Source organism: Lampris incognitus, chromosome 19, assembly GCF_029633865.1.
Source record: "Lampris incognitus isolate fLamInc1 chromosome 19, fLamInc1.hap2, whole genome shotgun sequence".
NCBI classification, from domain to species: Eukaryota; Metazoa; Chordata; class Actinopteri; order Lampriformes; family Lampridae; genus Lampris; species Lampris incognitus.
Window position 1 is genome coordinate 32,088,487 of NC_079229.1, and position 23,638 is coordinate 32,112,124.

At 47.3% G+C, this 23,638-nt stretch overlaps 1 protein-coding gene across 1 annotated transcript in view; it reads right to left on the minus strand.

Moving 5' to 3' along the window:
- drosha (drosha ribonuclease III) overlaps positions 1-20,802 on the minus strand; it is a 135,308-nt gene extending 114,506 nt beyond the window's left edge. The window contains exons 1-13 of the mRNA XM_056299242.1: positions 20,667-20,802; positions 18,486-19,362; positions 18,281-18,349; positions 17,730-18,063; positions 17,446-17,587; positions 14,951-15,111; positions 13,283-13,363; positions 11,078-11,164; positions 9,638-9,724; positions 7,347-7,418; positions 6,875-6,956; positions 4,951-5,025; positions 2,363-2,532 (exon numbers count right to left, since the gene is read on the minus strand). Of these exons, the coding sequence (XP_056155217.1) occupies positions 2,363-2,532; positions 4,951-5,025; positions 6,875-6,956; positions 7,347-7,418; positions 9,638-9,724; positions 11,078-11,164; positions 13,283-13,363; positions 14,951-15,111; positions 17,446-17,587; positions 17,730-18,063; positions 18,281-18,349; positions 18,486-19,360 (2,235 nt within the window). The 5' untranslated portion in view covers positions 19,361-19,362; positions 20,667-20,802. The remainder of the gene's footprint in view (positions 1-2,362; positions 2,533-4,950; positions 5,026-6,874; positions 6,957-7,346; positions 7,419-9,637; positions 9,725-11,077; positions 11,165-13,282; positions 13,364-14,950; positions 15,112-17,445; positions 17,588-17,729; positions 18,064-18,280; positions 18,350-18,485; positions 19,363-20,666) is intronic.
- Positions 20,803-23,638: the final 2,836 nt, after the last annotated feature.

The window sequence follows — 23,638 nt, forward strand, 5'->3', positions numbered from 1 at the left end:
GGACCGCAGCTTACCTAAACGCCATGGTGTCAACACACACGCGTACGACTTCACTTACAAGGGAGCCGTCATTCAAACAGTTATCTGCTACCAATATGGCAATAACAGATAATCCATGCCATGAGGGCTGTCTGTCACACACGCACAATCTGATAGGCCCGGGTTCCGCTTATAGCATGTGCACAAAAATGATAAACCAATGCCAGGGATGGTGAGCTAACTTCCAAATGGCCCTTATCGGGGAGGAGATTGACAAGCAACACGTCCTCAGCTGACTCCCAAATCACAGCTAGTCTGTCAGGCGTTTTGTGAGATCAGAGGACGGGGGCTTGAGCATAAGGCCGCACGAGCTGAACAGCAGATGGCTTGAGGCTCTCGTTCACCTTGACATTAGCCACGCTTCCTCATTACGGGTAGAGGGGTGTGTGGGTGAGCGGGGGGGGGGGGGTGCAAACAAACTTTGATTCGGGTAGCTGGAGAAACATGACCAACTTTGATTTTCCCATTTAGAGCTGTAAACAATCAGGTCTGATTGGCCGGTTAGGGGCTGTGATGACTGCAAACACAAATGCACGCCAGTTTAAATACGAGGCCTGATGAGAACATTTAGCAGTCCCCGGCTCTTCACCCGCAGTACACTTCGAGTTGTTGTGGCTGACTGGGGGTTGATGACATGAACGACTACATCTCTGAACCATACCATCTGTGTGAATAATCACTCAAGTCTGTCAAGTTTAACTGGCATAACAGCCTCTGATTGGGACCAGACCAGCGCCTGCCCCTCTGCTCCTGACATTGCACGGTCAATGACGGTGAATTTTCTTGAAGGCATGTCAGCAGACAGACAGGGTTCGCTGTCATGGCCGCCACTGTAACCGTTCCATCCAGGTTTGATTACTTGTCTGAGACATTTCAGGACATCAACAGTAGCTTTGATTTTAAAACCCCACACTTTGTCTTAAGTCTGAAGGTCTTTACACACCGGGCACCTGACAAATAAATGACACGAAAATGCGAAATATGGGCGTCCGGGTAACGTGACGGTCTGTTCTGTGGCCTACCAACACGGGGATCACCGGTTCGAATCCTCATGTTACCTCTGGCTTGGTTGGGCGTCCATAGAGAAACAATTGGCCGTGTCTGCGGGTGGGTAGCCGGATGTGGGTGTGTGTCCTGGTCGCTGCACTAGCGCCTCCTCTGGTCAGGAGGCGCTAGTGCGGGGCACCCGTTCGGGGGGGAAGGGGGAACTGCACTCCTCCGTTATATGGAGTCGCCAGCTGCTTCTTTTCACCTGACAGTGAGGAGTTTCACCAGGGAGACAGAGCACTACCCCCCCCCCCCCAAACAGGCATCCCGACTGACCAGAGGAGGCGCTAGTGCAGCGACCAGGACACATACCCACATCCGGCTTCCCACCCGCGGACACGGCTAATTGTGTCTGTAGGGACGCCCGACCGAGCCAGAGGCAACAGGGGATTCGAACCGGCGATTCCCGTGTTGGTAGGCAACGGAATAGACCATTATGCTACGCGAATGCCCAGGATCAAACCTTTTCTGAGGTATTCCTGGTTTATTCTGGGGTTAAATGGGTTGAGGACAGCATTTGGACACAATTTCCTAGAACTCCTGTGAAATTCAGTTGTCAGAAGTTTTTGAGAAGTGAAAACGGTCAGATTATTTTTTTCTTCCAGCATTTCCAAATGTATGAAGAAACTCCCACGTATAGGAACCTGAATACATACTGGTGTTATTAACTACTTACAACCACAAACTCACCATAACAAGCTTTGGCATGAGGAAGCAGAAGGCATCACGACTGACAATTTGCCCCCAACAGTTCTTTGTTCACCAGCGACAGTTAACCCCTTCATTTGACCCTTTTAATAGAGTGCATCTGTCTGACAAGGCAATCTCTGACTCCTGTCCAGCCACGGTGTTCTGCTGTGGAATGCATATTGTGGGGACACAAAATGCAGCAACTCAATCCCGCCAGGCGAGGAAGGCTGAATGGATTGCCCGCTCAACGCCGAGGGTCGGGGAACCTCCTTGATTGCTCACATGCGAAAATGTCACCCAACATGACATCTTCGCCCTATCCAACAAGCAGTGACAGACAGCCTATTGAAATATGGGCCAGGCAGAAAGGTTAACCAACTTGCTTCTGACATAAAAGCTTTGGCCTGAATGGTGTCTAGCCAAAACAAACACCCTTGGAGATAATAGGTGAGGTTACTCATGTCAGAAGCTAACAAGGACACGCTTGCTCTCGCAGCGCTGGAGGGGGGTCGGGGGCAGACAACGCTGCCCTTGAATGTGGCAGACAAAGTCGTCTCCTGTCATAACCGCGGAGCCGTGGCCTCACCATGCCGGGGTTGGTGACGATCATGCCCTTGCACTCCTCCGCATATTTTTGCCACTCCAGCTCCTCCCACTGCAGCATATCTGCGATCTCCTCCTCAGGGACCAGCGGGGTACTGCTGCGCAGGAGGTACAGTAGCACCTGGTGCATGGACAGCACCTCTTTCCCACCATCTGAGAGAGAAGTACAGATCAGAATGATTTGTGTGCATTCCGCAAAACCAAATTTCATGCATGAGCAAACACATTGGGCAAACAATAAAACATGGCTGTGTAAAAATACATGGTATCGAGCCATCTATTTATCTAGGGGGGAAACTGACTGAATACGCGAGCCCTTTTTGAGCGACATCCCGCCTTGCGTTCAAGTCAATCCACTCATGCCCACCCGGGAGCTGCCCCGGAAGAACCAGGTTTCTCTATCACTGTTCACAAGAGCGTCTCCTCTGGGACGGTCAGAACTACAATCCCCAGCAGCCAAAAGCAGAGGAATAAGACAGGGTCATGGTGAGTTTGAGGAAGAAGCAAAGTTGTGTTGACTCACAATGAGATGCGGCGGAACAAGCTGATAGAAGACCCTCACCAACAGAAAGTGCAACAACAATAAGTAAAACTCAGGTTCAACCATTTTTTTGGGGGGGGGGTGCACTAGTGATTCTTCTTCATTTTAAATGGATCTCTGGAACGCCACTGCAATTAACATGCATCACCATATGTGTTAATTAGTGAAACAACCCCCCCCCCACTCAACTGTTCACTGTGTAAGTTCGTACATGCGAGGAAATATGACTCAGAGAGTTTCACAGAAAAAAAAATGCCGAGCGCAAAAACAGCGTTCTAAAAGTAGGAAGTGTCAAAGAATATCTAGGCCAAAAAGAACCCGAGAATGTAAGAGAAGATCGCTATCTAGGACTACCAAGGGGGCAAGGGAGTAAAGGGATTTAGGAAATAATAAGTCTCTCTGTACGGAGTGCAAAAGCAAACACTATGAATAGAACAAAAGGTAGTGTAGGTAGTGTGCAGCCACAGACAGACGTGTTCAGCGCATCACCACGGGCCACGCCGCGGACCGGGGCTGCTTAATTACATTTATAAAAGATAAAAACCACACTACCGACATCTCTGATCAATGTCTTCACAGCTGGGGGGGGGGGGGGGGGTGACTCAGACCGCCAAACAGAATTTTAAGGAGAAATCAGTAGAATCTATTGCTGTGCACAACACCATTATGAAATCCACATGCATGTTGAGAAAAACATGAACGTGACTTAACATTTTACCCAACCCTCCCGCCGGACATCATTTCAACACAGGTTGAAAGGAAAAGTCCAACTACATCATAAATCGCATCAGGATCACATGCTTTACATGCAAAATCATTTATCCCAACACCATGTTTTGTTTTGTTTTTTAGATTTTCCCTCCTTTTTTCCCCCAGTTGTACCCGGCCAATTACCCCACTCTTCCGAGCCGTCCCGGTCACTGCTCCGCCCCCTCTGCCGATCCGGGGAGGGCTGCAGACTACCACATGCCTCCTCCGACACATGTGGAGCCGCCGGCCGCTTCTTTTCGCCTGACAGTGAGGAGTTTCGCCAGGGGGACGTAGTGCGTGGCAGGATCCCGCTACCCCCCCCCCCAGTCCCCCACCCTGAACAGGTACCCACAACCGACCAGAGGAGGTGCTAGTGCAGCGAGCAGAACACATACCCACATCCGGCTTCCCGCCCGCAGAGACGGCCAACTGTGTCTGTAGGGACGCCCGACCAAGCCGGAGGTTAACAAAGGGATTCGAACCGGCGATCCCCATGTTGGCAGGCAACGGAATAGACCCGCCGCGCTACCCGGACGCCCCTAATACAATGTTTTTGCCAATATCAGGCAACACTAGCTCATGTGAGTTAACACAGGTATCAAGCGGTGTAGCAGGTCACACAAACTGCGCATGCGCATGTAAAATAATGTGTACGGTGAGTAACGCTCACCCACACAACTGAGACGCGGGGATGCGGGTGGCCCACGCAGGTATACAGGGAGAATTGAAGGGGTCAAATAGGCTGAGGTTAATAAACACTCATGCAAAATTGATTGACCCCCATTTACAAGTGTTCACGCGGACAGACACACACACACAAACAGCCCCCACTGAAAATCTATTGGCCTCTCACTCCGGGAAACGCACCGCGAGGAAAAACAAACGCATACCCACACTCCCTCGCTAATACTCTCTCCCAGCACAGCAACGCTAAGCTCTCTCTCTCTCTCTCACCTTCCCCCAGTCTCTCCCTTCATCTCTCTCTCACTGTCTCTGCAGATCACATAAAAAAAAAAAAAAATTGGATTTTTTTTGTTTTATTTTACTTTTGCTTTTTGTAAAAGAGGCAGTTAAGTGTTTGCAGTACGCTAAATTGGGAGAACCGAGAGATTTTCTGTCTTATTTTAGGGAGAGGACGCCGGCAGTGCGGCCTGTCATAACATAAGGCTGCGGCGGTACGACAGCACACCAGCACCATCATGTGCATCAAAGATGAATATCATGCAGCAACACGGGGCCGGCTCACAGCCCCGTGTTTCACACATCAAAGGCGGCCTTACCCGGTAAGAATCGAACAAAGCGGGGCATGAAATGGAACTGCGGGCATCCGAGGCCCTCGCTTTCCGTCTCTGGACCTGGGGAGGAGAACAGGGCCCGTTAATGCTGAGCAAACAAAAGCAACCTTTGATCAACACTAAAGAGCCAGACTAGATAGCTGGATAAGGTTCGGCAGAGACAGCCTGCCGGTGTGACCTAGTTAAGACGGTTCGCTCTTGCTTTTTGAACTCCCATCCCAACACTTACTTGCCAATTAAATATTTAGATGTATCAATACTCTTTTATTGCATAAAAACTCTACCATAGATGTTTTTGGATATTCTTTGGGGCGGTTTTCTCCTTTAAAGAGTGTTCATATCGTCCTTCCAACCAAGACAAATTCCTGTTATTAACACTTTGCCTGGCTGTCAGCAAAACTTAAAAAGGCCAAGACTGTGTTCATGTGCGTTAAAGGTTATGGCTACAGTTTCCACCCATCCATGATCCAAACCGCTTATCCTGCTTTCAGGGTCGCGGGGATGCTGGAGCCTATCCCAGCAGGCACTGGGCGGCAGGCGGGGCGACACCCTGCCACGCCATCACAGGGCCAACACACACACACACACACACACACACACACACACACACACACACACACACACACACATACCCAGGGACAATTTAGTAAGGCTGATTCACCTGACCAACATGTCTTTGGGCTGTGGGAGGAACCCGGATTGGTGTCCTCCCACGTTGGATTGGATTGGTCGGATTGGTGGGTTTCTGGGCTACAATTTCAACCCTGATTATTTTCACAGATAATGTGATCCAGAATATTATCTAGCATCATTATCTATTATTAACTTTGTCAATGGTATGAACAAAATAATTTGCTTGCACCACTGGAAACTTAAATCAACACTGACTATTTCAGTTAAATGATATTAAATGCTCCAGTTGGCCAATAGTCTCTCTACAGCAGATTATACCTAACTATCACTTGTTAATTATGAAAGCTCAAGACAGGATATCTCACTTGTCGAGCCATACAGTCATACAGCTGTTCATTAAAGAGCAACATTTTTAATTTCTGACATGCTCATTTCTGCCTGAGCTCCTGAGGCAGCTCAGCCAGCCGTCAAGTTAAAGTCCATTCATGACCAGTTCCCTGAACTGATGGGTTCTGTAGCCCAATTAACTACAAGTCACCGTTTCTCTGTGTATAGGAGTCCTTCACATCAAATTCCACAGCAAGAGCAGGCAGTTGATTCATGCCGCAGAAGATGATTTTAGTTAGACCTAATAACGGTTGGAATAACAACACATTCTGCAAGGTATCAATGTTTACCAATAAGAAAGGCAAAAATATACTGCCGGGAGTTTTAATGGAGTTAGATGTATAGTCCTCTCTCAAACACACAGAGACAGAGAGAGAGCGAGGAGAGAGAGCAAGGAGAGAGAGAGAGAGAGCGAGAAGAGAGAGAGAGCAAGAAGAGAGTGTGAGAGAGAGAGCGAGCAAGGAGAGCGAGGCGAGAGAGAGTGAGAAGAGAGAGAGCGAGAAGAGAGAGGGAGAGTGAGAGAAGAGAGAGCCAGCCGTGTGCAGGCACACGGCAACAATCGACTCAGGGAGCTTCTTCTCCATCAACACAGTCAGCCTCAATTCATATCTCAATTCTCAATTTAGCATGATAGCTTGGCTAGCTTCCTCAGGGGCTCAGCCCGTAGTGACAATATGCCAAATTGCAAAACTGTCTTTGAGTAATGAACACTCTTAAGCCTTTATGAAAACCCCTCTCAGCCCCGCTCCTCGGAGACAGGCCTGCGTGATTAACAGTGGAAAATTATGTATTGTGATCTTAGCTCCAGTGTAAGTGAGAGCCGCTCTCCAGGGGGAGGCGCCGACGGATGGCGCGTTACGGCGCAGGCAAGCCGGCCTGAGGTTCCTACCTGTCAGGTTCCAGTCATAAAGTTCCAGAATGTCCCGGAACAGGTAGGAGGAGAACAGCTCCAGGCCCCGAACGCAGTAGTTCTAAACGTCACATGGGAGAACACAGTTAATAACGGGAAGCACTTACAAAAGACATGTACAGCAGCAAAAAAAAGACATGGGAAAAAAAACAGCAGGGAAAAAGTAGTGCAGACAACACCCCCGATAAGCAAATCCAGTTCTCTGACTCACTCTCTATATCACTATATCACCTCCTTATCGGTGCAATCAACCATTGCAAGCAAGAGCTTACATTTTTTTTTTTCTTCCTTTTTTTTTTTTTGCCCTCACAAAGGAGGCATTACGCCGTCCAGGTAATGTCGGGGGGTGCTCAGCTGTGCTTAAGAGTCAGCCGTTTAAGATAAAAACAAAAGAGGCAAGCATGGCGATAAAGAGGGGGTCCCCCCCAACCCCCCCCCCCCCACAACTGACCTCTGGTGTCATCTCCTCTATGAAGTGAATGGTGTAATCTATGTTGAAGCGGATCACGCGGCACAATGGGATCTGCGTTGATGAAAGGGACAGCGGAGAGAGGGGAGGAAGAGAGCGGGGAGAGGACGAGTCATTATCGAGGCGGTAGGCCGAGGTTAAAGCTTTTCAAGGAAACTCATTAAAAACCTCATCTTCTCTTTTCCAGCGGAGCCCGCCCCAAAAAACGGCAAATGCAATGCCACTAAGAGCCCTGAATACCCACACACACACACACACACACACACATCTCTCCCTCTCTCTATTATATTATATATATTGCTCGACTACAGACGAAGGGTGATGATACACACACACGCACACACACACACACACACAGACGGGTTTTTCAAATGAAATGGCTTGAATGTGGTCTATGAGGGACCGCCGCTCCTCTGTCTGTGTAATCTCCCTCAGCTACATGGTCTTTGTTGTCGGGGCGCAGGCGTCCATTTTAAGAGATTAACCTGAGAGCGGCTTTGGCGCTCTCCCATCCCAGCAACTAACTAGAGGATGTGGAAGTGGGGAGGGCTGAATATTGCCTCACGCCGATGTCCCTAATCCCCCCCCCCTCCCCAACCCCCTAAACCTCCTCGAAGCGTTTACACCAGCTTTTAACGAAGGGTTGTTTAAATTAGCCACTTCAAATCTGGTCTAATCCTCTGTTCTTCCCCAGACAGACAGCTATTGACCAAATATGTTAACACAATGACTTATTATTCCCTGCTCACCCACTTCACTACAAAAACGGACATGCATGTACACATAACGCGTGCGCACACGCACAAACACACACACACCAAAGTCCTCAACTTTAGACCTACCAGGCTTTACCTCTTATTGATTCACACACACACACACACACACACACACACACACACACCACACTGAAACAGACACACACAAGCACACTGAAATACCCACACACACACAACCACAGAAACACACAAGTGCACTGAAAGAGACACCCACACACAAGCACACACATACTCGCCAAAGTCCTCAACTTTAGACCAACCAGACTTTACCTCTTATTGATTTACACACACACACACACACACACACACACACACACACACATACACAACCACAGACACACACAAGCACACTGAAACACCCACACCCACACACAACCACAGACACACACAAGCACACTGAAACACACACACACACACACACACACATCCCTGGTCCTCTTTGGTGTGGGAGGCTGAAGTAGCAGGCAGGCGTGTATCTCGGTGGCTGGAGAGGCAGCAGCCTTTTAACTGTGGACCTGTGTAACATCTGAGAGTCACCGACGGCCCTTTAAAAGGGAGGCACAGGACTCTGCAACAAGGTCACAGCACTGACACAGAGGATAACTTTGTATCGGCAACAAAGGAGCTGACCATGTGTCATAAAACCATTTGACGGCTGCTTTTATTTGGGCCGGGGGTTGGAGGGTGGGGAACAGTGATCTGAATTATTTATATTGTCTAAGCGAAAGAGAGGGGAAGGAGAGAGGGCAGCATCCATACGCAGCTCAGTTCTGAGTGAGTGAGGCAAAGGTTGGCTCCTTGGAGAGAAAGAGAGGGAAAAAGACAGAGAGAGAGAGACAGAGAGAGAGAGCGAGAGAGCGAGAGAGAGAGAGAGAGAGAGAGAGAGAGAGAGAGAGAGAGAGAGAGAGAGAGAGCATAAGAAGCATGGAGTGACGAGCCTTCACCCAGGGGGGGCCTCCCGACAAAAGAGAGAAGACAGACTCCCACAGAGAGACAGACAGACAGACAGAGAGAGACACACAGAGAGCGAGAGACACAGAGAGACAGTGTGTGAGAGAGACAGACAGAGAGACAGAGACTTTTGTCACACATTTATAGCAGCCTTGAAACAAAGACTCACAGAAATAACATTATCTGAAAAAGTCAGAACGAGAGACAGACAGACAGACAGACAGACAGATAGAGAGAGAGAGAGCGAGAGAGCGAGCATAAGAAGCATGGAGTGCCGAGCCTTCACCAGCAGGGGGCCTCCCGACAAAAGAGAGAAAGACAGACTCAGAGAGAGACAGACAGAGAGACACAGAGAGCAAGAGACACGGAGAGAGACAGTATGTGAGAGAGACAGACAGAGACACAGAGAGAGAGAGACTTTTGTCACACATTTACAGCAGCCTTGAAACAAAGACTGACAGAAATAACATTATCTGAAAAGTCAGAGAGAGAGACAGAGACAGAGAGAGAGACAGAGGGTGAGATGGACTCCACTAAGGGACTTACATTAGTAAGAGGGGAATGAGAAAAAAGGGAGAAGCCCTCAAACAGGTACTCGTGGTCATCGTACTCAATCACCGTGGGTCTGTCAGTCTGAAAAAGACACACACACACACACACACACACACACACACACACACACACACACACACACACACACACACACGGTAACATAACGCTGTACGTAGCTGTTGGCAAGGTGTAACTCATATTTGTGAATTTGGTTTTCTGTGTACTCGCTGCCCCTGGACAAAACCAAAATAATGTGGTAATCACAAAACATCAGGCGACACAGTAAGTCAGTCATTCTTACATTCCTCCTCAATGTGTACTTTTCGATATGTACTTGTTGCCATTCAAATATTTTTACAGTGCCAAGCAACATCAAATCAGTAGCCAGAACTTAAACCACATCTAAAAACAGTGGACAGGCTGGTGTTCCAGAATTTAGCTATTGGATACATAGAGAGAACAAACAAACTATCATGTGTAATTTATCCCATCATAATTAAGCTTCATACCTAAAGAGCTCCATAAAAACAAATGGCCTATTAGATCATTTTTTTATCTGGTGCATTAAAGAGAATTGTAAATCCATATATGAAAATAATTACTGTGTTTGTAGCTGCTCCATCAACAGATACGACAACATCAATGGCAAAAACTCAGGTTCAGTCATATTTTTTTTTTGGGAGGGGGGGGTTTGCTACGGGGTGGGAAAGGTGCTGACATAATAGCATGGGTGATTATGTGAATTTGAATGGATTTCTGGCTATTGGAGTGCTTAAAGCCCACTCCAATTACCACATATCACCACAGGCGGCAGTACGCTAAAAAAACCCTCACATTTTCTGATTATACCTTTTTTTGGGGGGGGGGGTTCCCCCCTTTTTCTCCACAATTATACTTGGCCAGTTACCCTACTCTTCCGAGCTGTCCCGGTCGCTGCTGCTCCACCCCCTCTGCCGATCCAGGGAGGGCTGCAGACTACCACATGCCTCCTCTCATACATGTGGAGTCACCAGCCGCTTCTTTTCACCTGACAGTGAGGAGTTTCGCCAGGGGGACGTAGCACGCGGGAGGATCACACTATTCCCCACAGTTCCCACTCCCCCCTGAACAGGCGCCCCGACCGACCAGAGGAGGCACTAGTGCAGCGACCAGGACACATACCCACATCCGGCTTCCCACCCGCAGACACGGCCAATTGTCTGTAGGGACGCCTGACCAAGCCGGAGGTAACACGGGGATTCGAACTGGTGATCTCTGTGTTGGTAGGCAACGGAATAGACCGCTATGCTACCTGGATGCCCCAAGGGAATCATACCTTTAATCCCAAAATATTCCATCCCTGAGAAACACCTTCATGTGTTAAGTAAGCATCAACAGTTTCTCGACAATATCTGTTCAAATACTTTGCAAGCAGAACCGTTTCTCAGTCCATACCAGGAAGTTGGTGGGTGGGGACACGGTGATCCTATAGTGGAAGAGCCTTCCTGCATTGTTGGTCATTGAGCGACAATGTTTCACAGGCTGTGAAAACAAACGCACAAACAAAAACACACACACACACACACACACACACACAGAGGACACAATTTTATCAACATAAAAATTATCCAACAACTATCGAAGATCCTTCTAGAACTGACGGAGACCATCTCATTTTATAGTATGTAGTGATGGCCAGTTCTGAGAGCGGTATGCCTGCTGAGAGGTCAGGGAATGCTGGGAAAATATGGGAAGCATGCCATTATGCATTATTGTTTGCTGGAGGTCGCCACTGGTTCCAATGGTGAAAACATTTACCAAGTGTCTTCTGCTGTTCTGAAATTATCTTTATACAATATTGTAAACAGTGGTTTAATGCTGGTTGATGTACTTATGCAGGACCACATTTTGTGCAACTATTTTGGAAGGACTGCAGAGGGTGGCGGACTGAAAATCCTCACATGTGCAGATCCCAGTTTGCTATCGGTGAACTGGGTATGAAAAATTTGATGATTATCCCCCCCCCCTTTTTTTTTCTCCCCAATTGTATCCGGCCAATTACCCCACTCTTTCGAGCCATCCCGGTCAGTGCTCCACCCCCTCTGCTGATCCGGGGAGGGCTGCAGATTACCACGCCTCCTCCGAAACATGTGGAGTCGCCAGCCGCTTCTTTTCACCGGACAGCGAGGACCTTCACCAGGGGGACGTAGCGTGTGTGAGAATCACACTACCTCCCCCCGAAGAGGTGCTAGTGCAGCGACCAGGACACATACCCACATCCGGCTTCCCACCCGCAGACATGGCCAATTGTGTCTGTAGGGACGCCTGACCAAGCTGGAGTTAACACCGACGAACCCCGTGTTGTAGACCCCTACACCACCTGGACGCCCCTTTGACGATTATTTCTGGTTTGCTGCTTTGTAATGTTTGGTGGATGTGTGAAACAGAATGAATGTTACTTTCTCTGTGAACTGAAACGGCTGCTGAAGTTGAATTTAAACGGTGGGGGTGGTGAATATTTTTCTGCTTTCTTTCTTTTACAGAAGTGCCACTGCCGTATTTATGCCACATTTGTGCCAACTTGTCACCAGTTCTGTGACATGTTGTAACAGAAAGGAAAATAAAGCCCCCACAAAATTGCATTTGTAGTTGAGTGTTCAACTGTACTCATGATGTGATGCAATAAGGTTGTAAATTCATTGTATATAAAGAAGATTACAATCAAGAAAGGAAAGTTACTCTGTATTCTCCACAGATCACAGTGGCCCAAAATTCACCATATTTTTACTCTTCTACCAACCAGCTAAACTTTTCAGTGTCACCTCCACAGTGGTAGGTGGTCGGCGGTCTGTTCAGAATAAGTAAGCAGCTTGAAGACGTCACTTTGGACTCTTGAAACTTAAGACGAACATTCATCAGTATTTTTAACAGTATTTTTTTTTTGGATTTTCCCTTTTTCTCCCAAATTGTATCCGGCCAATTACCCCACTCTTCTGAGCCGCCCCAGTTGCTGCTCCACCCCCTCTGCCGATCCGGGGAGGGCTGCAGACTACCACATGCCTCCTCCCATACATGTGGAGTCGTCAGCCGCTTCTTTTCACCTTACAGTGAGGAGTTTCGCCAGGGGGACGTAGCGCGTAGGAGGATCACGCTAATCCCCCCCCCGAACAGGCACCCCGGCCGACCAGAGGAGGCGCTAGTGCAGCGACCAGGACACATACCCACATCCGGCTTCCCACCTGCAGACCCAGCCAATTGTGTCTATAGGGACGCCCAACTAAGCCGGAGGTAACATGGGGATTTGAACCGGCGATCCCCGTGTTGGTAGGCACCGGAATAGATCGCCACGCCACCCGGACGCCCCCAGTATTTTTAACTTTTAAACAGATGAAATGGTTAATTTAAATTCATAATCAATAGATGAATCGATTATGAAACTGATCATTACTTGCAGCCCCATTACCTGTGGCAGGTTAACATCCTTGCCCTTGCGCTTTCTACAAATGAACACATTTTAATACACTTATAAAAGGCCGCTGTAAGGTGTTACTGAGGCATGCATGCAGAATACATATAGCCTGAGTGCAATAATAACCTTGGCCCCTATTGTGTGGCGACTTCAAGGTTGTGGAAGGGTGATTTATTCACGGCGCACCCTACCTCTTCCCCTGGGTAGATGCTGTGGCGGATTCCTGTACGTCGGGCCTTGACACTGCACTTACACAAGGGCCCATCATTCATCTGGACAGACAGCCAATACATAACAATCAGCCACAATTGCTCGGTACAATGAATTTTAAAGTAGCAGAAACAAAATCAGAGACTTCTCTTGCCATGTGCAACACAAAAGCTCTAAAACCTTTTCCAGACCTTAACTCCTCCATGGGAGTGGACGTTTTTGCTTGATCTGATGCAAGACCGTCATGACTTTTCTTGGTTTTCAATGACAACCACGTAAGACCATGTTGACTAGGCGACTGTTATCAAGGCTACTGAACCTTATGTGTCCTATGGAATGACATGTGGTCTACATATGCATGCAATGTAGTCCTTTATTCACCAAGAGTGAGCATGAGCTTTTCGCTCAAACAGGTTCAGGATGTCTCGATACACGCTCAATAATCCAGGTAAGAAAATCAAAGAAGGCTGAATCAGTTCATCTGGACACAACGTGTACTGACACACGTTTCATCACTCAACTAAGTGACCTCTTCAGTCTAAACTGACTGCAGGTATCCCCACCCTTATAAACAATACAGTACAATACAGTTGCCTAATGACCCAAACCAATGACCAGTTTCATATGCAAATATGGATGTGACCATTGATCATGTGTACTATTCACAGAGGATTAGGGATTGATGCAGTCACAGCATTGTAAGATGGCAACAGATGTGTAACGACCGAAACCAACGACCAGTTTCATGATCAAATATGGGCGTGCCGATTAACTAGAGTTTCGATGGCCATGTGTACTATTCACAAAGGGTTGGGGAATAGTTGCAATCACATCTATGTTAAGAGGGAACAATGCTCCCTGACGGGGGGGGGGGGGGGGGGGGGAGTACATCTGTCGCTACCTTACAATGCTGTGATTACAACCATTCCCCAATCCTCTGTGAATAGTACACATGGCCATCAAAATTCCAGTTAATGGGCACACCCATATTTGAAACTGGTCGCTGGTTTCGGTGGTCAGGCAACTGTATTGTACTGTATTGTTTATAAGGGTGGGGATACCTGCAGTCAGTTTAGACTGAAGAGGTCACTTAGATGAGTGATGAAATGTATCTGTCAGTAAGCGCTGTGTCCAGCTGAACTGATTCAACCTTCTTTGACAGGTTCAGGATCTTTGTACCGTCCCTAGTAGGGATGTAACAGTACATGTAGCCGTACCGAAATTTTTTAGTATGGGTCTTTCAGTTTGGCATGCACGTGTACCAAACAAATGCAGCGTTATTTTAACCACTGCGTGTGTGGAACATTTGTGCGCGCAGAATTTAATTTAAAACTCCAGAGTTTCGCAAAGGACCATACACGTGCATGCCACAGAGCTCGCTGGTAGTTTAGCACAGCGCAGCCTCATAGTTACGGCAAACGCAGATAAACCAGAGCTTGAAGATACTCCAGCATCATTAAAGTCTGCTGTTCAGGAACATAACGGTTTCTCAATTAACTGCAATGACAACAGACAAAGACAGGTGGATCGGACAACCGCTATATGCCGGCATTGTTCAACTGCAATCAGGTATGTAGCTGGCTGTACATCAAACTTGCTCACTCACTGTATTGTGTACTGTAACTGTATGCATGGATGGGGTGACCAACCTGTCCTGGATCATTGTACCAAAGTTCTTCATGCAGCCGGTCCGGGTGGGCCTTCTTTCGCTTGATCTCAGCAATGACGTCGAAAACTTCAGAGTCGGAGCTGCTGGAACAACTGCTACCCTCGCCATCTGAATCACAGTCCGAATCGCTGCTGCTGTCATCTGTGACCACAGTACAACAAACAAGCACAGTGGTTGTACATCGCTGGGTGTTCAAGCAATGGCAGCTGAAATCAGAAGTGTAAAAACAAGGTCCAGAAAGTCAAAAGTCCAGTGTATTTGCGCCATCCATGTACTAAACCATCTGATTTCACTAGCTGGTTTCCCCTACCTTGCTAGAGGGTGGTGATGATTGAAATTAACTGGCTTGGTAAATGGGTGGGTGGTTTACTTTCTGGGCTAGGTTTTGGTCCAGGTTTTCTGGCCGAAATTCTGTGGTAGCTGAACGGCAGTGGTGACCACCGTGAAGAATTTCGATGCGATATGTCACGAGTCGCTGCAACTGAATCCCAGCTATCATTGATATCTTTTTAAAGCAACAATAAATTACCCTGGAGTACACAACTTAGTCTTTGAGTGAACAGCATCATAAGTCCACTATTTTACAGTGTTCATGGCCGTTTTAAGGGCCAAACATTTTTTTTGTGACCCCCCCCCCCTTTTTTTTCTTCCCAATTATACTTGGCCAATTACCCCACTCTTCTGAGCCGTCCCAGTCGCTGTTCCACCCCCTCTGCTGATCCGGGGAGGGCTGCAGGCTACCACATGCCTCCTCCGATACATGTGGAGTCACCAGCCGCTTCTTTTCACCTGACAGTGAGGTGTTTCGCCAGGGGGACGTAGCGCGTGGGAGGATCACGCTATTCCCCCTAGTTCCCCCTCCTGCCGAACAGGCGCCCCGACCGACCAGAGGAGGCGCTAGTGCAGCGACCAGGACACATACCAACACCCGGCTTCCCACTCGCAGACACGACCAACTGTTTCTAAAGGGACGCCCGACCAAGCCGGAGGCAACACAGGGATTCGAACCGGGATCCCCGTGTTGGTAGGCAACAGAATAGACTGTTATGCTATCTGGACGCCCTTAAGGGCCAAAATTAACTGTAGTTTCAAGAGTATCTGTGAGAAGGAGCCAGAATTGGGGCTGCAAACAGCTACATCAGGTTTCATTCTCACACCTGTCATTCTCACTCATGGCAAAAACGTGACAATTGCGTGACAATGAGACATACTATCATCCGCCCTTTGAACAGTTGTTAGTTAAATAAAATCTTCAGTGGTAATCAGCTTTTTAACAACAGAGTATTGTGTTTCTGTGATTTCGTTGTGCCTGCCAACACATTTATCAAATTAGATCTCCCTGAGCCTGGTTTATATTGGTCTTGTGCTGAAAGAGAGGCGTGAGTTGGCAGCGCCACAGATAAAATCATAAACACGACTTTAATATCTGGCTCAGGCTGATGCGCAGCTAATATGATGTACCAGCAAGGTGTGTGGCACAGCAACGACAACTGGTTCTCCACAAGATGAATGAAATATTCACATTCCAAGCATTTGGCTCCTGTTCAAGGCATCTTGGAGACCTCAACATATTGAAAAGATAGGAACAGTGATGCACATATCAAACCTGCAGCGTTTTAGTTACAAGACAGGCTCTCTAACCACTTAACCAAATTAAAAGCAAATTAAACTATTTAATATAACGATACACCAGCATTTTACAATTATTAATTGTGGAGAATAAAATTTTTATCAATACATCAAAAGGAGTCTTTTGGGGCAAAATAAGGTCACTGCACTTTGGACATGGACTGTTTCAAATGGGATGAAAACATTCTACAAATATTAATTACGAAGAGTAAAACTGTGATATACAGACGGGTGACAAATAAAAGTAAAAACCGGAATGATTGGCCCTTTCAGAGCAGGAGTCCAGGGGCTCTGTTAAGCTGTGGGGGGCAAGTTATTCTGAGTGTCCACCTTTATCCTATGACGAGACATTTCTATCCTGTTGGGAGTGGTCTCTACCAGGATGACAACGCCCCCATCCACAGGGCACGAGGGGGTCACTGAATGGTTTGATGAGCATGAAAATAATGTAAATCATACGCTATGGCCTTCATAGTCACCAGATCTCAACCCAGTTGAACACCTACGGGAGATTTCTGACCGACGTGTTAAGACAGTGCTCTCCACCACCATCATCCAAACACCAAATGAGAGAATATCTTTTGGAAGAATGGTGTTCATCCCTCCAGTAGAGTTCGGGGACTTGTAGAATCTATGACAAGGAGCATTGAAGCTGTTCTGGTGGCTCATGGTGGGACAACACCTTACTGGGACATTATGTTGGTTTTTCGTTTAATTTGTCACCCATCTGTACATCACGATGAGCACTCTATGAGTCACTCAATAAACATTGTGTCCAGATGAACTGATTCAACTTTCTGTGATCACTATGAGTAGTTGACAGTGCTGTTCTGTCCACTATAATACCTAGATTCTCATCTAGCTTGGTCTTCGGTGGTTCCCATTTAGGCCTGGCCTCCTTGGCTCTAGCCTGTCTCCTCACCAGCTCTTCTTCGAAGCGCTCGTAAAGGTCTCTCAATTTGCTAGTCCCCACAACTGTAGAGTCACCCTGCAACGTAAGAAAAATAAAGCTGCTTATTCAATTTACAGGTGAGAGGACAGTAGCTAAGTTTACTTTTTTATGGAGAAGCCGGAGGCTGAATTTAGGAAGATTTAACAAAAGACAAATGGAAACAAAGGGCCAACAGTACCACTTGGTCCATGGGGTCATTGGAGAAGTAGCTCTCAGCATGGGTACAGCGGATCCAGGCTGGTTTCAGCAGCTCTTCCTCCTCTTTCTCATCATCTGCCTTCTCCTTCTCTCTCTCTTTATCCCGGTCTCTCTCTCTCTCCCTCTCCCTCTCCTTTTCCCTCTCTCTCTCTCTCTCCCTGTCTCTGTCTCTGTCTCGCTCTGTGGGAGGCTCATCAGATTCCCTACTTCCTTGAGAGGAGTGGTTGCGTTCCCTGCTGGGGCCAGTGACCTCTGACCTCCTATCCCGCTCCTCTTCCCAACGGCTACGTTTCCTGTCTCTGCTTGTTGACCGACTGTGGGACAGCAGGAGAACACAGAAACCAAAATGACACAGAGTAGAGGGCAGTTTATCCTCATAGCGGCATAAATTATAAAATAGGCACAAGAAAAACAAGGTTAATCAGTGGTTACCAAAAACCCTTTTTTACAGATGATGGAGAGTACACGTGAGCAAAGGAAACACATTTAGTGTCAAATACTAAATAAAATAATGGTACTGATGAGGGATACCTCCTCAGCCTTTTCCGGTGTCTGTCAGGAGATGGGGATTTCCGACTTTCTCTATGACGATGCCTGTCCCTAGAAACAAAAACACACACATGCAAGCAAACATACACAAACATAGTGCTTCACAATTATTCTACCTTCTAAACATATTCAAATCATACTGAGCAGTATTTTTCTGAAATAAACAGGTGCTGTCTGGCTGTTGTACCTGCTCCGATCCCTGCTCCTTTGTCTCAGCGGGGACCGGCTCCTGTCATAATCAGACCGGTACCGACCCGACTCTGGCCTACCTCGCCGGTCCAGACTCCTGCCTTGTTCTTTTCTCTCCCCTGAAAACTCCATTTTGTGCCTGTCGCCATGGCCACTATAGCTGTAGTTTGTCTGCCTGTGGTCATCATGGCGGTGCCCTCTGTCTGGAGACCTCCTGCTGCTGTCCAGGGGCTTCTCATACTTGTACTGTACCCCATGCCTGAAGTTGTGGTCAGGTTTAAATGGGCTAGAGCTCTGGGCATAGCCTGGGCTAAAGGTGGGCGGCAGGAAAGGAGGATGAGGTGGGTGGGGAGGGTGAGGAGGCTGGGGGTAGTTAATTGCATATGGAGGGTGATAACTCATAGGCTGTGGGGGCATTGTTGGAGGCATGGACGGGTGTGGTAGTGGTGGAGGGGGGACAGGGGGCATCATGTATGGGTGGTAGGCATTCTGGGAAGACAGCTGGGAGCCTGACGTGGAGCCACCAGATGAACTGGGCAGAGGAGGAGGAGGAAAATTGGGTGGCGGTTCAGGAAAGCCCTGCCGGATGGGAGGCTTGGGGAAAGGGGGACGCACAGGGCACTGGTTAAGAGAGCCAGAAGTATGGGGGGGCACCGGGGGTGGAAACTGCATAAAGTCAGAGGGCGGAGGCATGTAGCTGCTGTTTCCATGGCAGCCAGAACTGGGAGGGGTCTGAGGGTCATAGTGGTAGGGGGGTACAGGAGGTTGCGGAGGAGGCGGTCTCAGGTTGGTGGGGCAATAGTTTTGAGGAGACCCATGCTGATTTGGTGGTATTCCGCCCCTCCCACCCCCATGACCCTGATGAAAAGACATGGCTGTGGAGATGACAGAATGGTAAAATTCAGGTAAGATAATATTCTGTCTCCCAACCAAAAGAAAACATGACCTTCAACTTGATTTCATTGAGAATTGTCCACATATCTCTTTTTTCAATACAACCAGTTTAATGCATAAACAATCGGATTTGGCTCTCCTGTCAAACACATTTTTTATCTTGATTTTGAGATATTTTATTGATCCTCGTGGGGAAATTCCTTTCTGCATTTAACCCATCCTAGCTGTGTAGCTAGGAGCAGCGGGCGGCCGCCGTGCAGCACCCGGGGACCAACACCAGTTCGTCTTGCCATGCCTTGCTCAGGGGCACAGACAGGAGGGCTAACCCTAACATGCATGTCTATTTGATGGCGGCGGAAACCGGAGCACCCGGAGAAAACCCACCGCAAACACGGGGAGAACATGCAAACTCCACACAGAGGACGACCTGGGATGACCCCCAAGGTTGGACAACCCCGGGGTTGGAACCCAGGACCTTCTTGCTGTGAGGCGACCGCACTAACCACTGCGCCAGCGTGCCGCCCAAACACATGCAATCAAATGCAAAATCTACCCAGCAAGAGCCAAGAGATAGCATTTATGACATTGGGGATCATTCTTGCTGAGGGATTCCTTAGTGGGTATTGCTTGTAAGACATATTAAAAATTCAAGTTAATGGCTGAAGACTTTTTGGACAGTCATTTGACCATTGGTATGACACGGGTTAGTTACAAATCCATCCGTCCATTAGCTATACCTGAGTAGTCAAAGTCAGAGTCACTGGGGACTGGAGTCTGTGTCAACATATATTATGCAGAGGGCGGGGAGAAACCAAGGACATGGCGTCAGTCCGTCACAGGAGACACACACCGTCACTCACACATATCCACATCAATGGGCAATTTAGAGTCCGATTCACCTAATACGCCTGTCTTAAGACTAGGGGGGGGGGGCATACAAATATGAGAATAACATGCAAACTCCACACGGATTTGCTGAGATCCAACCCGTGACCGCCTTGCTGTGACGCGACAGTGTTATAAAAACTCAACCATCATGGCACCCACATCAGATGCGCACAAATTCACGTTTTAACCGGCTCGGTTGATAAACCTTATCAGAGTGCGAACAGAATTTACTGATCCTCACGCTGGCTGGCCAGGTTCAGCAAATTAAGACAATGGCGGTGGCCCGTTAAAATAGGCTACGCTTAGCTACCAGCGACATCGGGCTATTTAGCTACAGCCCACTACCGCGTTGGCTAGGTAGCCAGGATGCTAGCCGCTTTCGTATGCAATAGCTTACCTTCTAAAAAAACAGGGCTCGGGTAAAATAACAGGTTAGTCCGGGTTAAAATAGCACGACTTCGGCAGGCAGAGGTGTGGAGGGCCCGTGCGATAAAATCCCTGTTTATTTGTTCATGAGAGGCGCGTCACGGCGGTGTTCCGTGTTTCCGGTGGGACCGGTTAGGGAGACGGACAAAAGCAGGCCAATCACATTCGGCAGCTTTGCCCCGGCCAATGAGTTAACGGGTATTTTGCTGACGTCACCGGGAGCGTTCGAAGAGCCTTCCGCCGCGTACCAGCTTATGGTTCCTGCTCAAAGTTATGTATAGACTGCGTAAAGTCTAGCTGTTAATTAATTACAATTAATTAAACTAATAACAATTGCATACTCGCTGTACAGTTTCTGCTTTGCTAATGCTATACCCCCGGGTGGAAGTTTCCCATCTATGGCCCTGCGTTTCAATATTATTACTGACAGCTAAAACCGTAGGTATTTCCAAGCAAAGAAAACAGCCTGGAGGGATAAAAAAAAAGAAAATAATACAAACCAAAACTGTTTACAAAATGTAATGCTTCCTTTGAATAATGATTACTGCCATAATACAACAGAAATCAAACCATTTTCTTAGTAGATACGCTTTTCTTTTTTTTTTGCCAAAATGGGATTTTTTTTTCCTCCCCAAAAGAGTGGGGGGTTGTGGGCTGGGCGCCCACAGAATTTACAGCGTGTTGCAACTGCAAGCAATGAACTCCACTATGACCTCAGAGACTGCTTCAGCAAGGACGTGGTGGAACATAAGCCTGCTGAACTGACTCTGTTAATTTTCTTTATCTACAAAATTGGGCTTAAACAAATCTCAACCTGACAAAAATATGGATTATATAGCTTTACAGTTTATATCGCAGCAGACAGAATCAGTTAGTTAAATAATAAATTAAATAACAAAGTTAAATAAGTTGCCTTAAGACAGGTTATGAAAGGCACACATTTAAAACGGTGCTTTCCTGGATACAGTAATTAACGTGTGCTTGTATTGACCAATGTTTCCTTTAATTATCTTTGACCCTAGGTCAGAAATTGCTCATCGTTTCCATTTACTGTCATATTACTAATCTAATCTGTGATTAAAAAAATTAGAACGCATTAGGGCTGTCTGCACTTGTGCTAGATGGCCGCTAGGGCGCGGCAAAGGTTTACTGAAGCTTGGGAGAAATAGATAGATCATGTTTTGACTTTGCATCACCATGGAGACTAATCGCCCATCATATTAAAATCGTCCATTCAAAGGCACCGGTTGAACCTGACTACTGCATTCTTACTGTATAGACAAAAGTAGATTCTGGAAAACAATCCTGGCCTCTGTCCATTCAACCTCCTCCTCATTATTATTATTATTATTGTTATTATGAGAAGCAAATCTATCAGGTTTGTCCTCCATATGGAGCTTGTCATGTCACAGGAGATTGTTTAGATACATGACTTGAAACCCGGGTGTGAGCTGTGTGTGTGGTAGCATTGCAGAGTCACCAGTTTTGTTGTCAGGCGTCGCGCGTAGTTGTTGATGGACAAATCAATGTGCAAGAGAGATGTTTTGAGTGCACGCCCACATGCTTAAGAATCACCTGTCCAGTTGTGGGATCCCTCATCTTGGGACCATGAGGTAAACTGCGGCTTGATAGAGAGTTAAAACACTGAGCGAGCTGGCACTTAAAACCTCTTCCAAGGAATTTGTAAAACATCAGTGCAAACAAACGTTTCCATGTCATGGCTCATTTGTTGACAAACAGGGTGTATTTTTTAGTAATACGATGGTTTTCCAAAGTTATCAAATGTATTGATACGTCGCCCAGGTGAAACAATACAACCTGTGAGTTATGCAACAATCAGGTGAAAAAGAACAGGTGCCCTGGCTAATTAAAATACAGAAGCTATCAATCCCAATAGCAATGAAGCAACCTTCTGTCTTTTACCAAACATACAATGAACATGTACTCATCACCTCCCACTGTTTCCCTCTCTTCTGTTACAAGTCAGTACAAAATGAACCATGTCAGCCACCACATACAAGAAAACAACACAGCGCAGAAATATTCAGACGTGACTAAATGTGTTCCTCTCTTTGGTCATGGTGATGGATGGGGTAGAGCAGAGATGTGCCCTGTATTCAAAGTTAAATTGAGAAGAAGAAAAAAGCTTCAGAGTAAGTATATGAGTAGATTTCCACTCTGCGTCCTGCTCACCGCGGGGGCATCTGGTTGAGAGTCAGACAGGTGGAACTACATTGTGAGCCATTCAAGGTTTGCAGAAAGCTGCATTATTATTCTGTCTTGGTCATGGGAAGAAAAAAAGAAAAGAACCAAAAGTATTTTGGTTTTTTTGCCTAGCTTTACCAGCAGCAGACAGGCATTCTCTGCATCTCCATTATGTTCCAATAATTCATCTGAGCAAAGCTCTTTGCTCATATTTTACTTTTGACAAATCTGTCAATAGATACTGCAGCGGTTCAAAGGTCGCTGATCTTGGCAGGGGGAAAGGCCATTCATCTTGTGACAGCTTACACAATATCCTCAGCACCATCGACGTCCTTCTACCCAAACTACGTCACTAATCCAAACGACGGACCTGTCCACCGTCCGTTACCAAGGAGCGATATTCATGAGTTGATCTGGTCCAACAGGGTTCATCCTGCCAAACAATAACAACTTCCCCCCCCTCTCACGTTAGAAAGAGGAGTCAGGCAGTGACATCCTCATTAAATGACTGGCCAAGGTGCCGCAAACTGGCTCAGAAATGTGACGAAAGTGGGAGCCGCGCACCAAACTTGAGTAAAACAAAAAGGAATGTACTGATAAAGCTGAACAAAAGACAACAGATATCAAATGGGGGTCGGGGGCGCACAGGTATTTAAAGCCTAAGATGCACCGGGCCCGGTGTTTGTTATCACTACTGACGTTCCTCCCAACGCCACCTGTCGGTTGCCTGGAAACAGA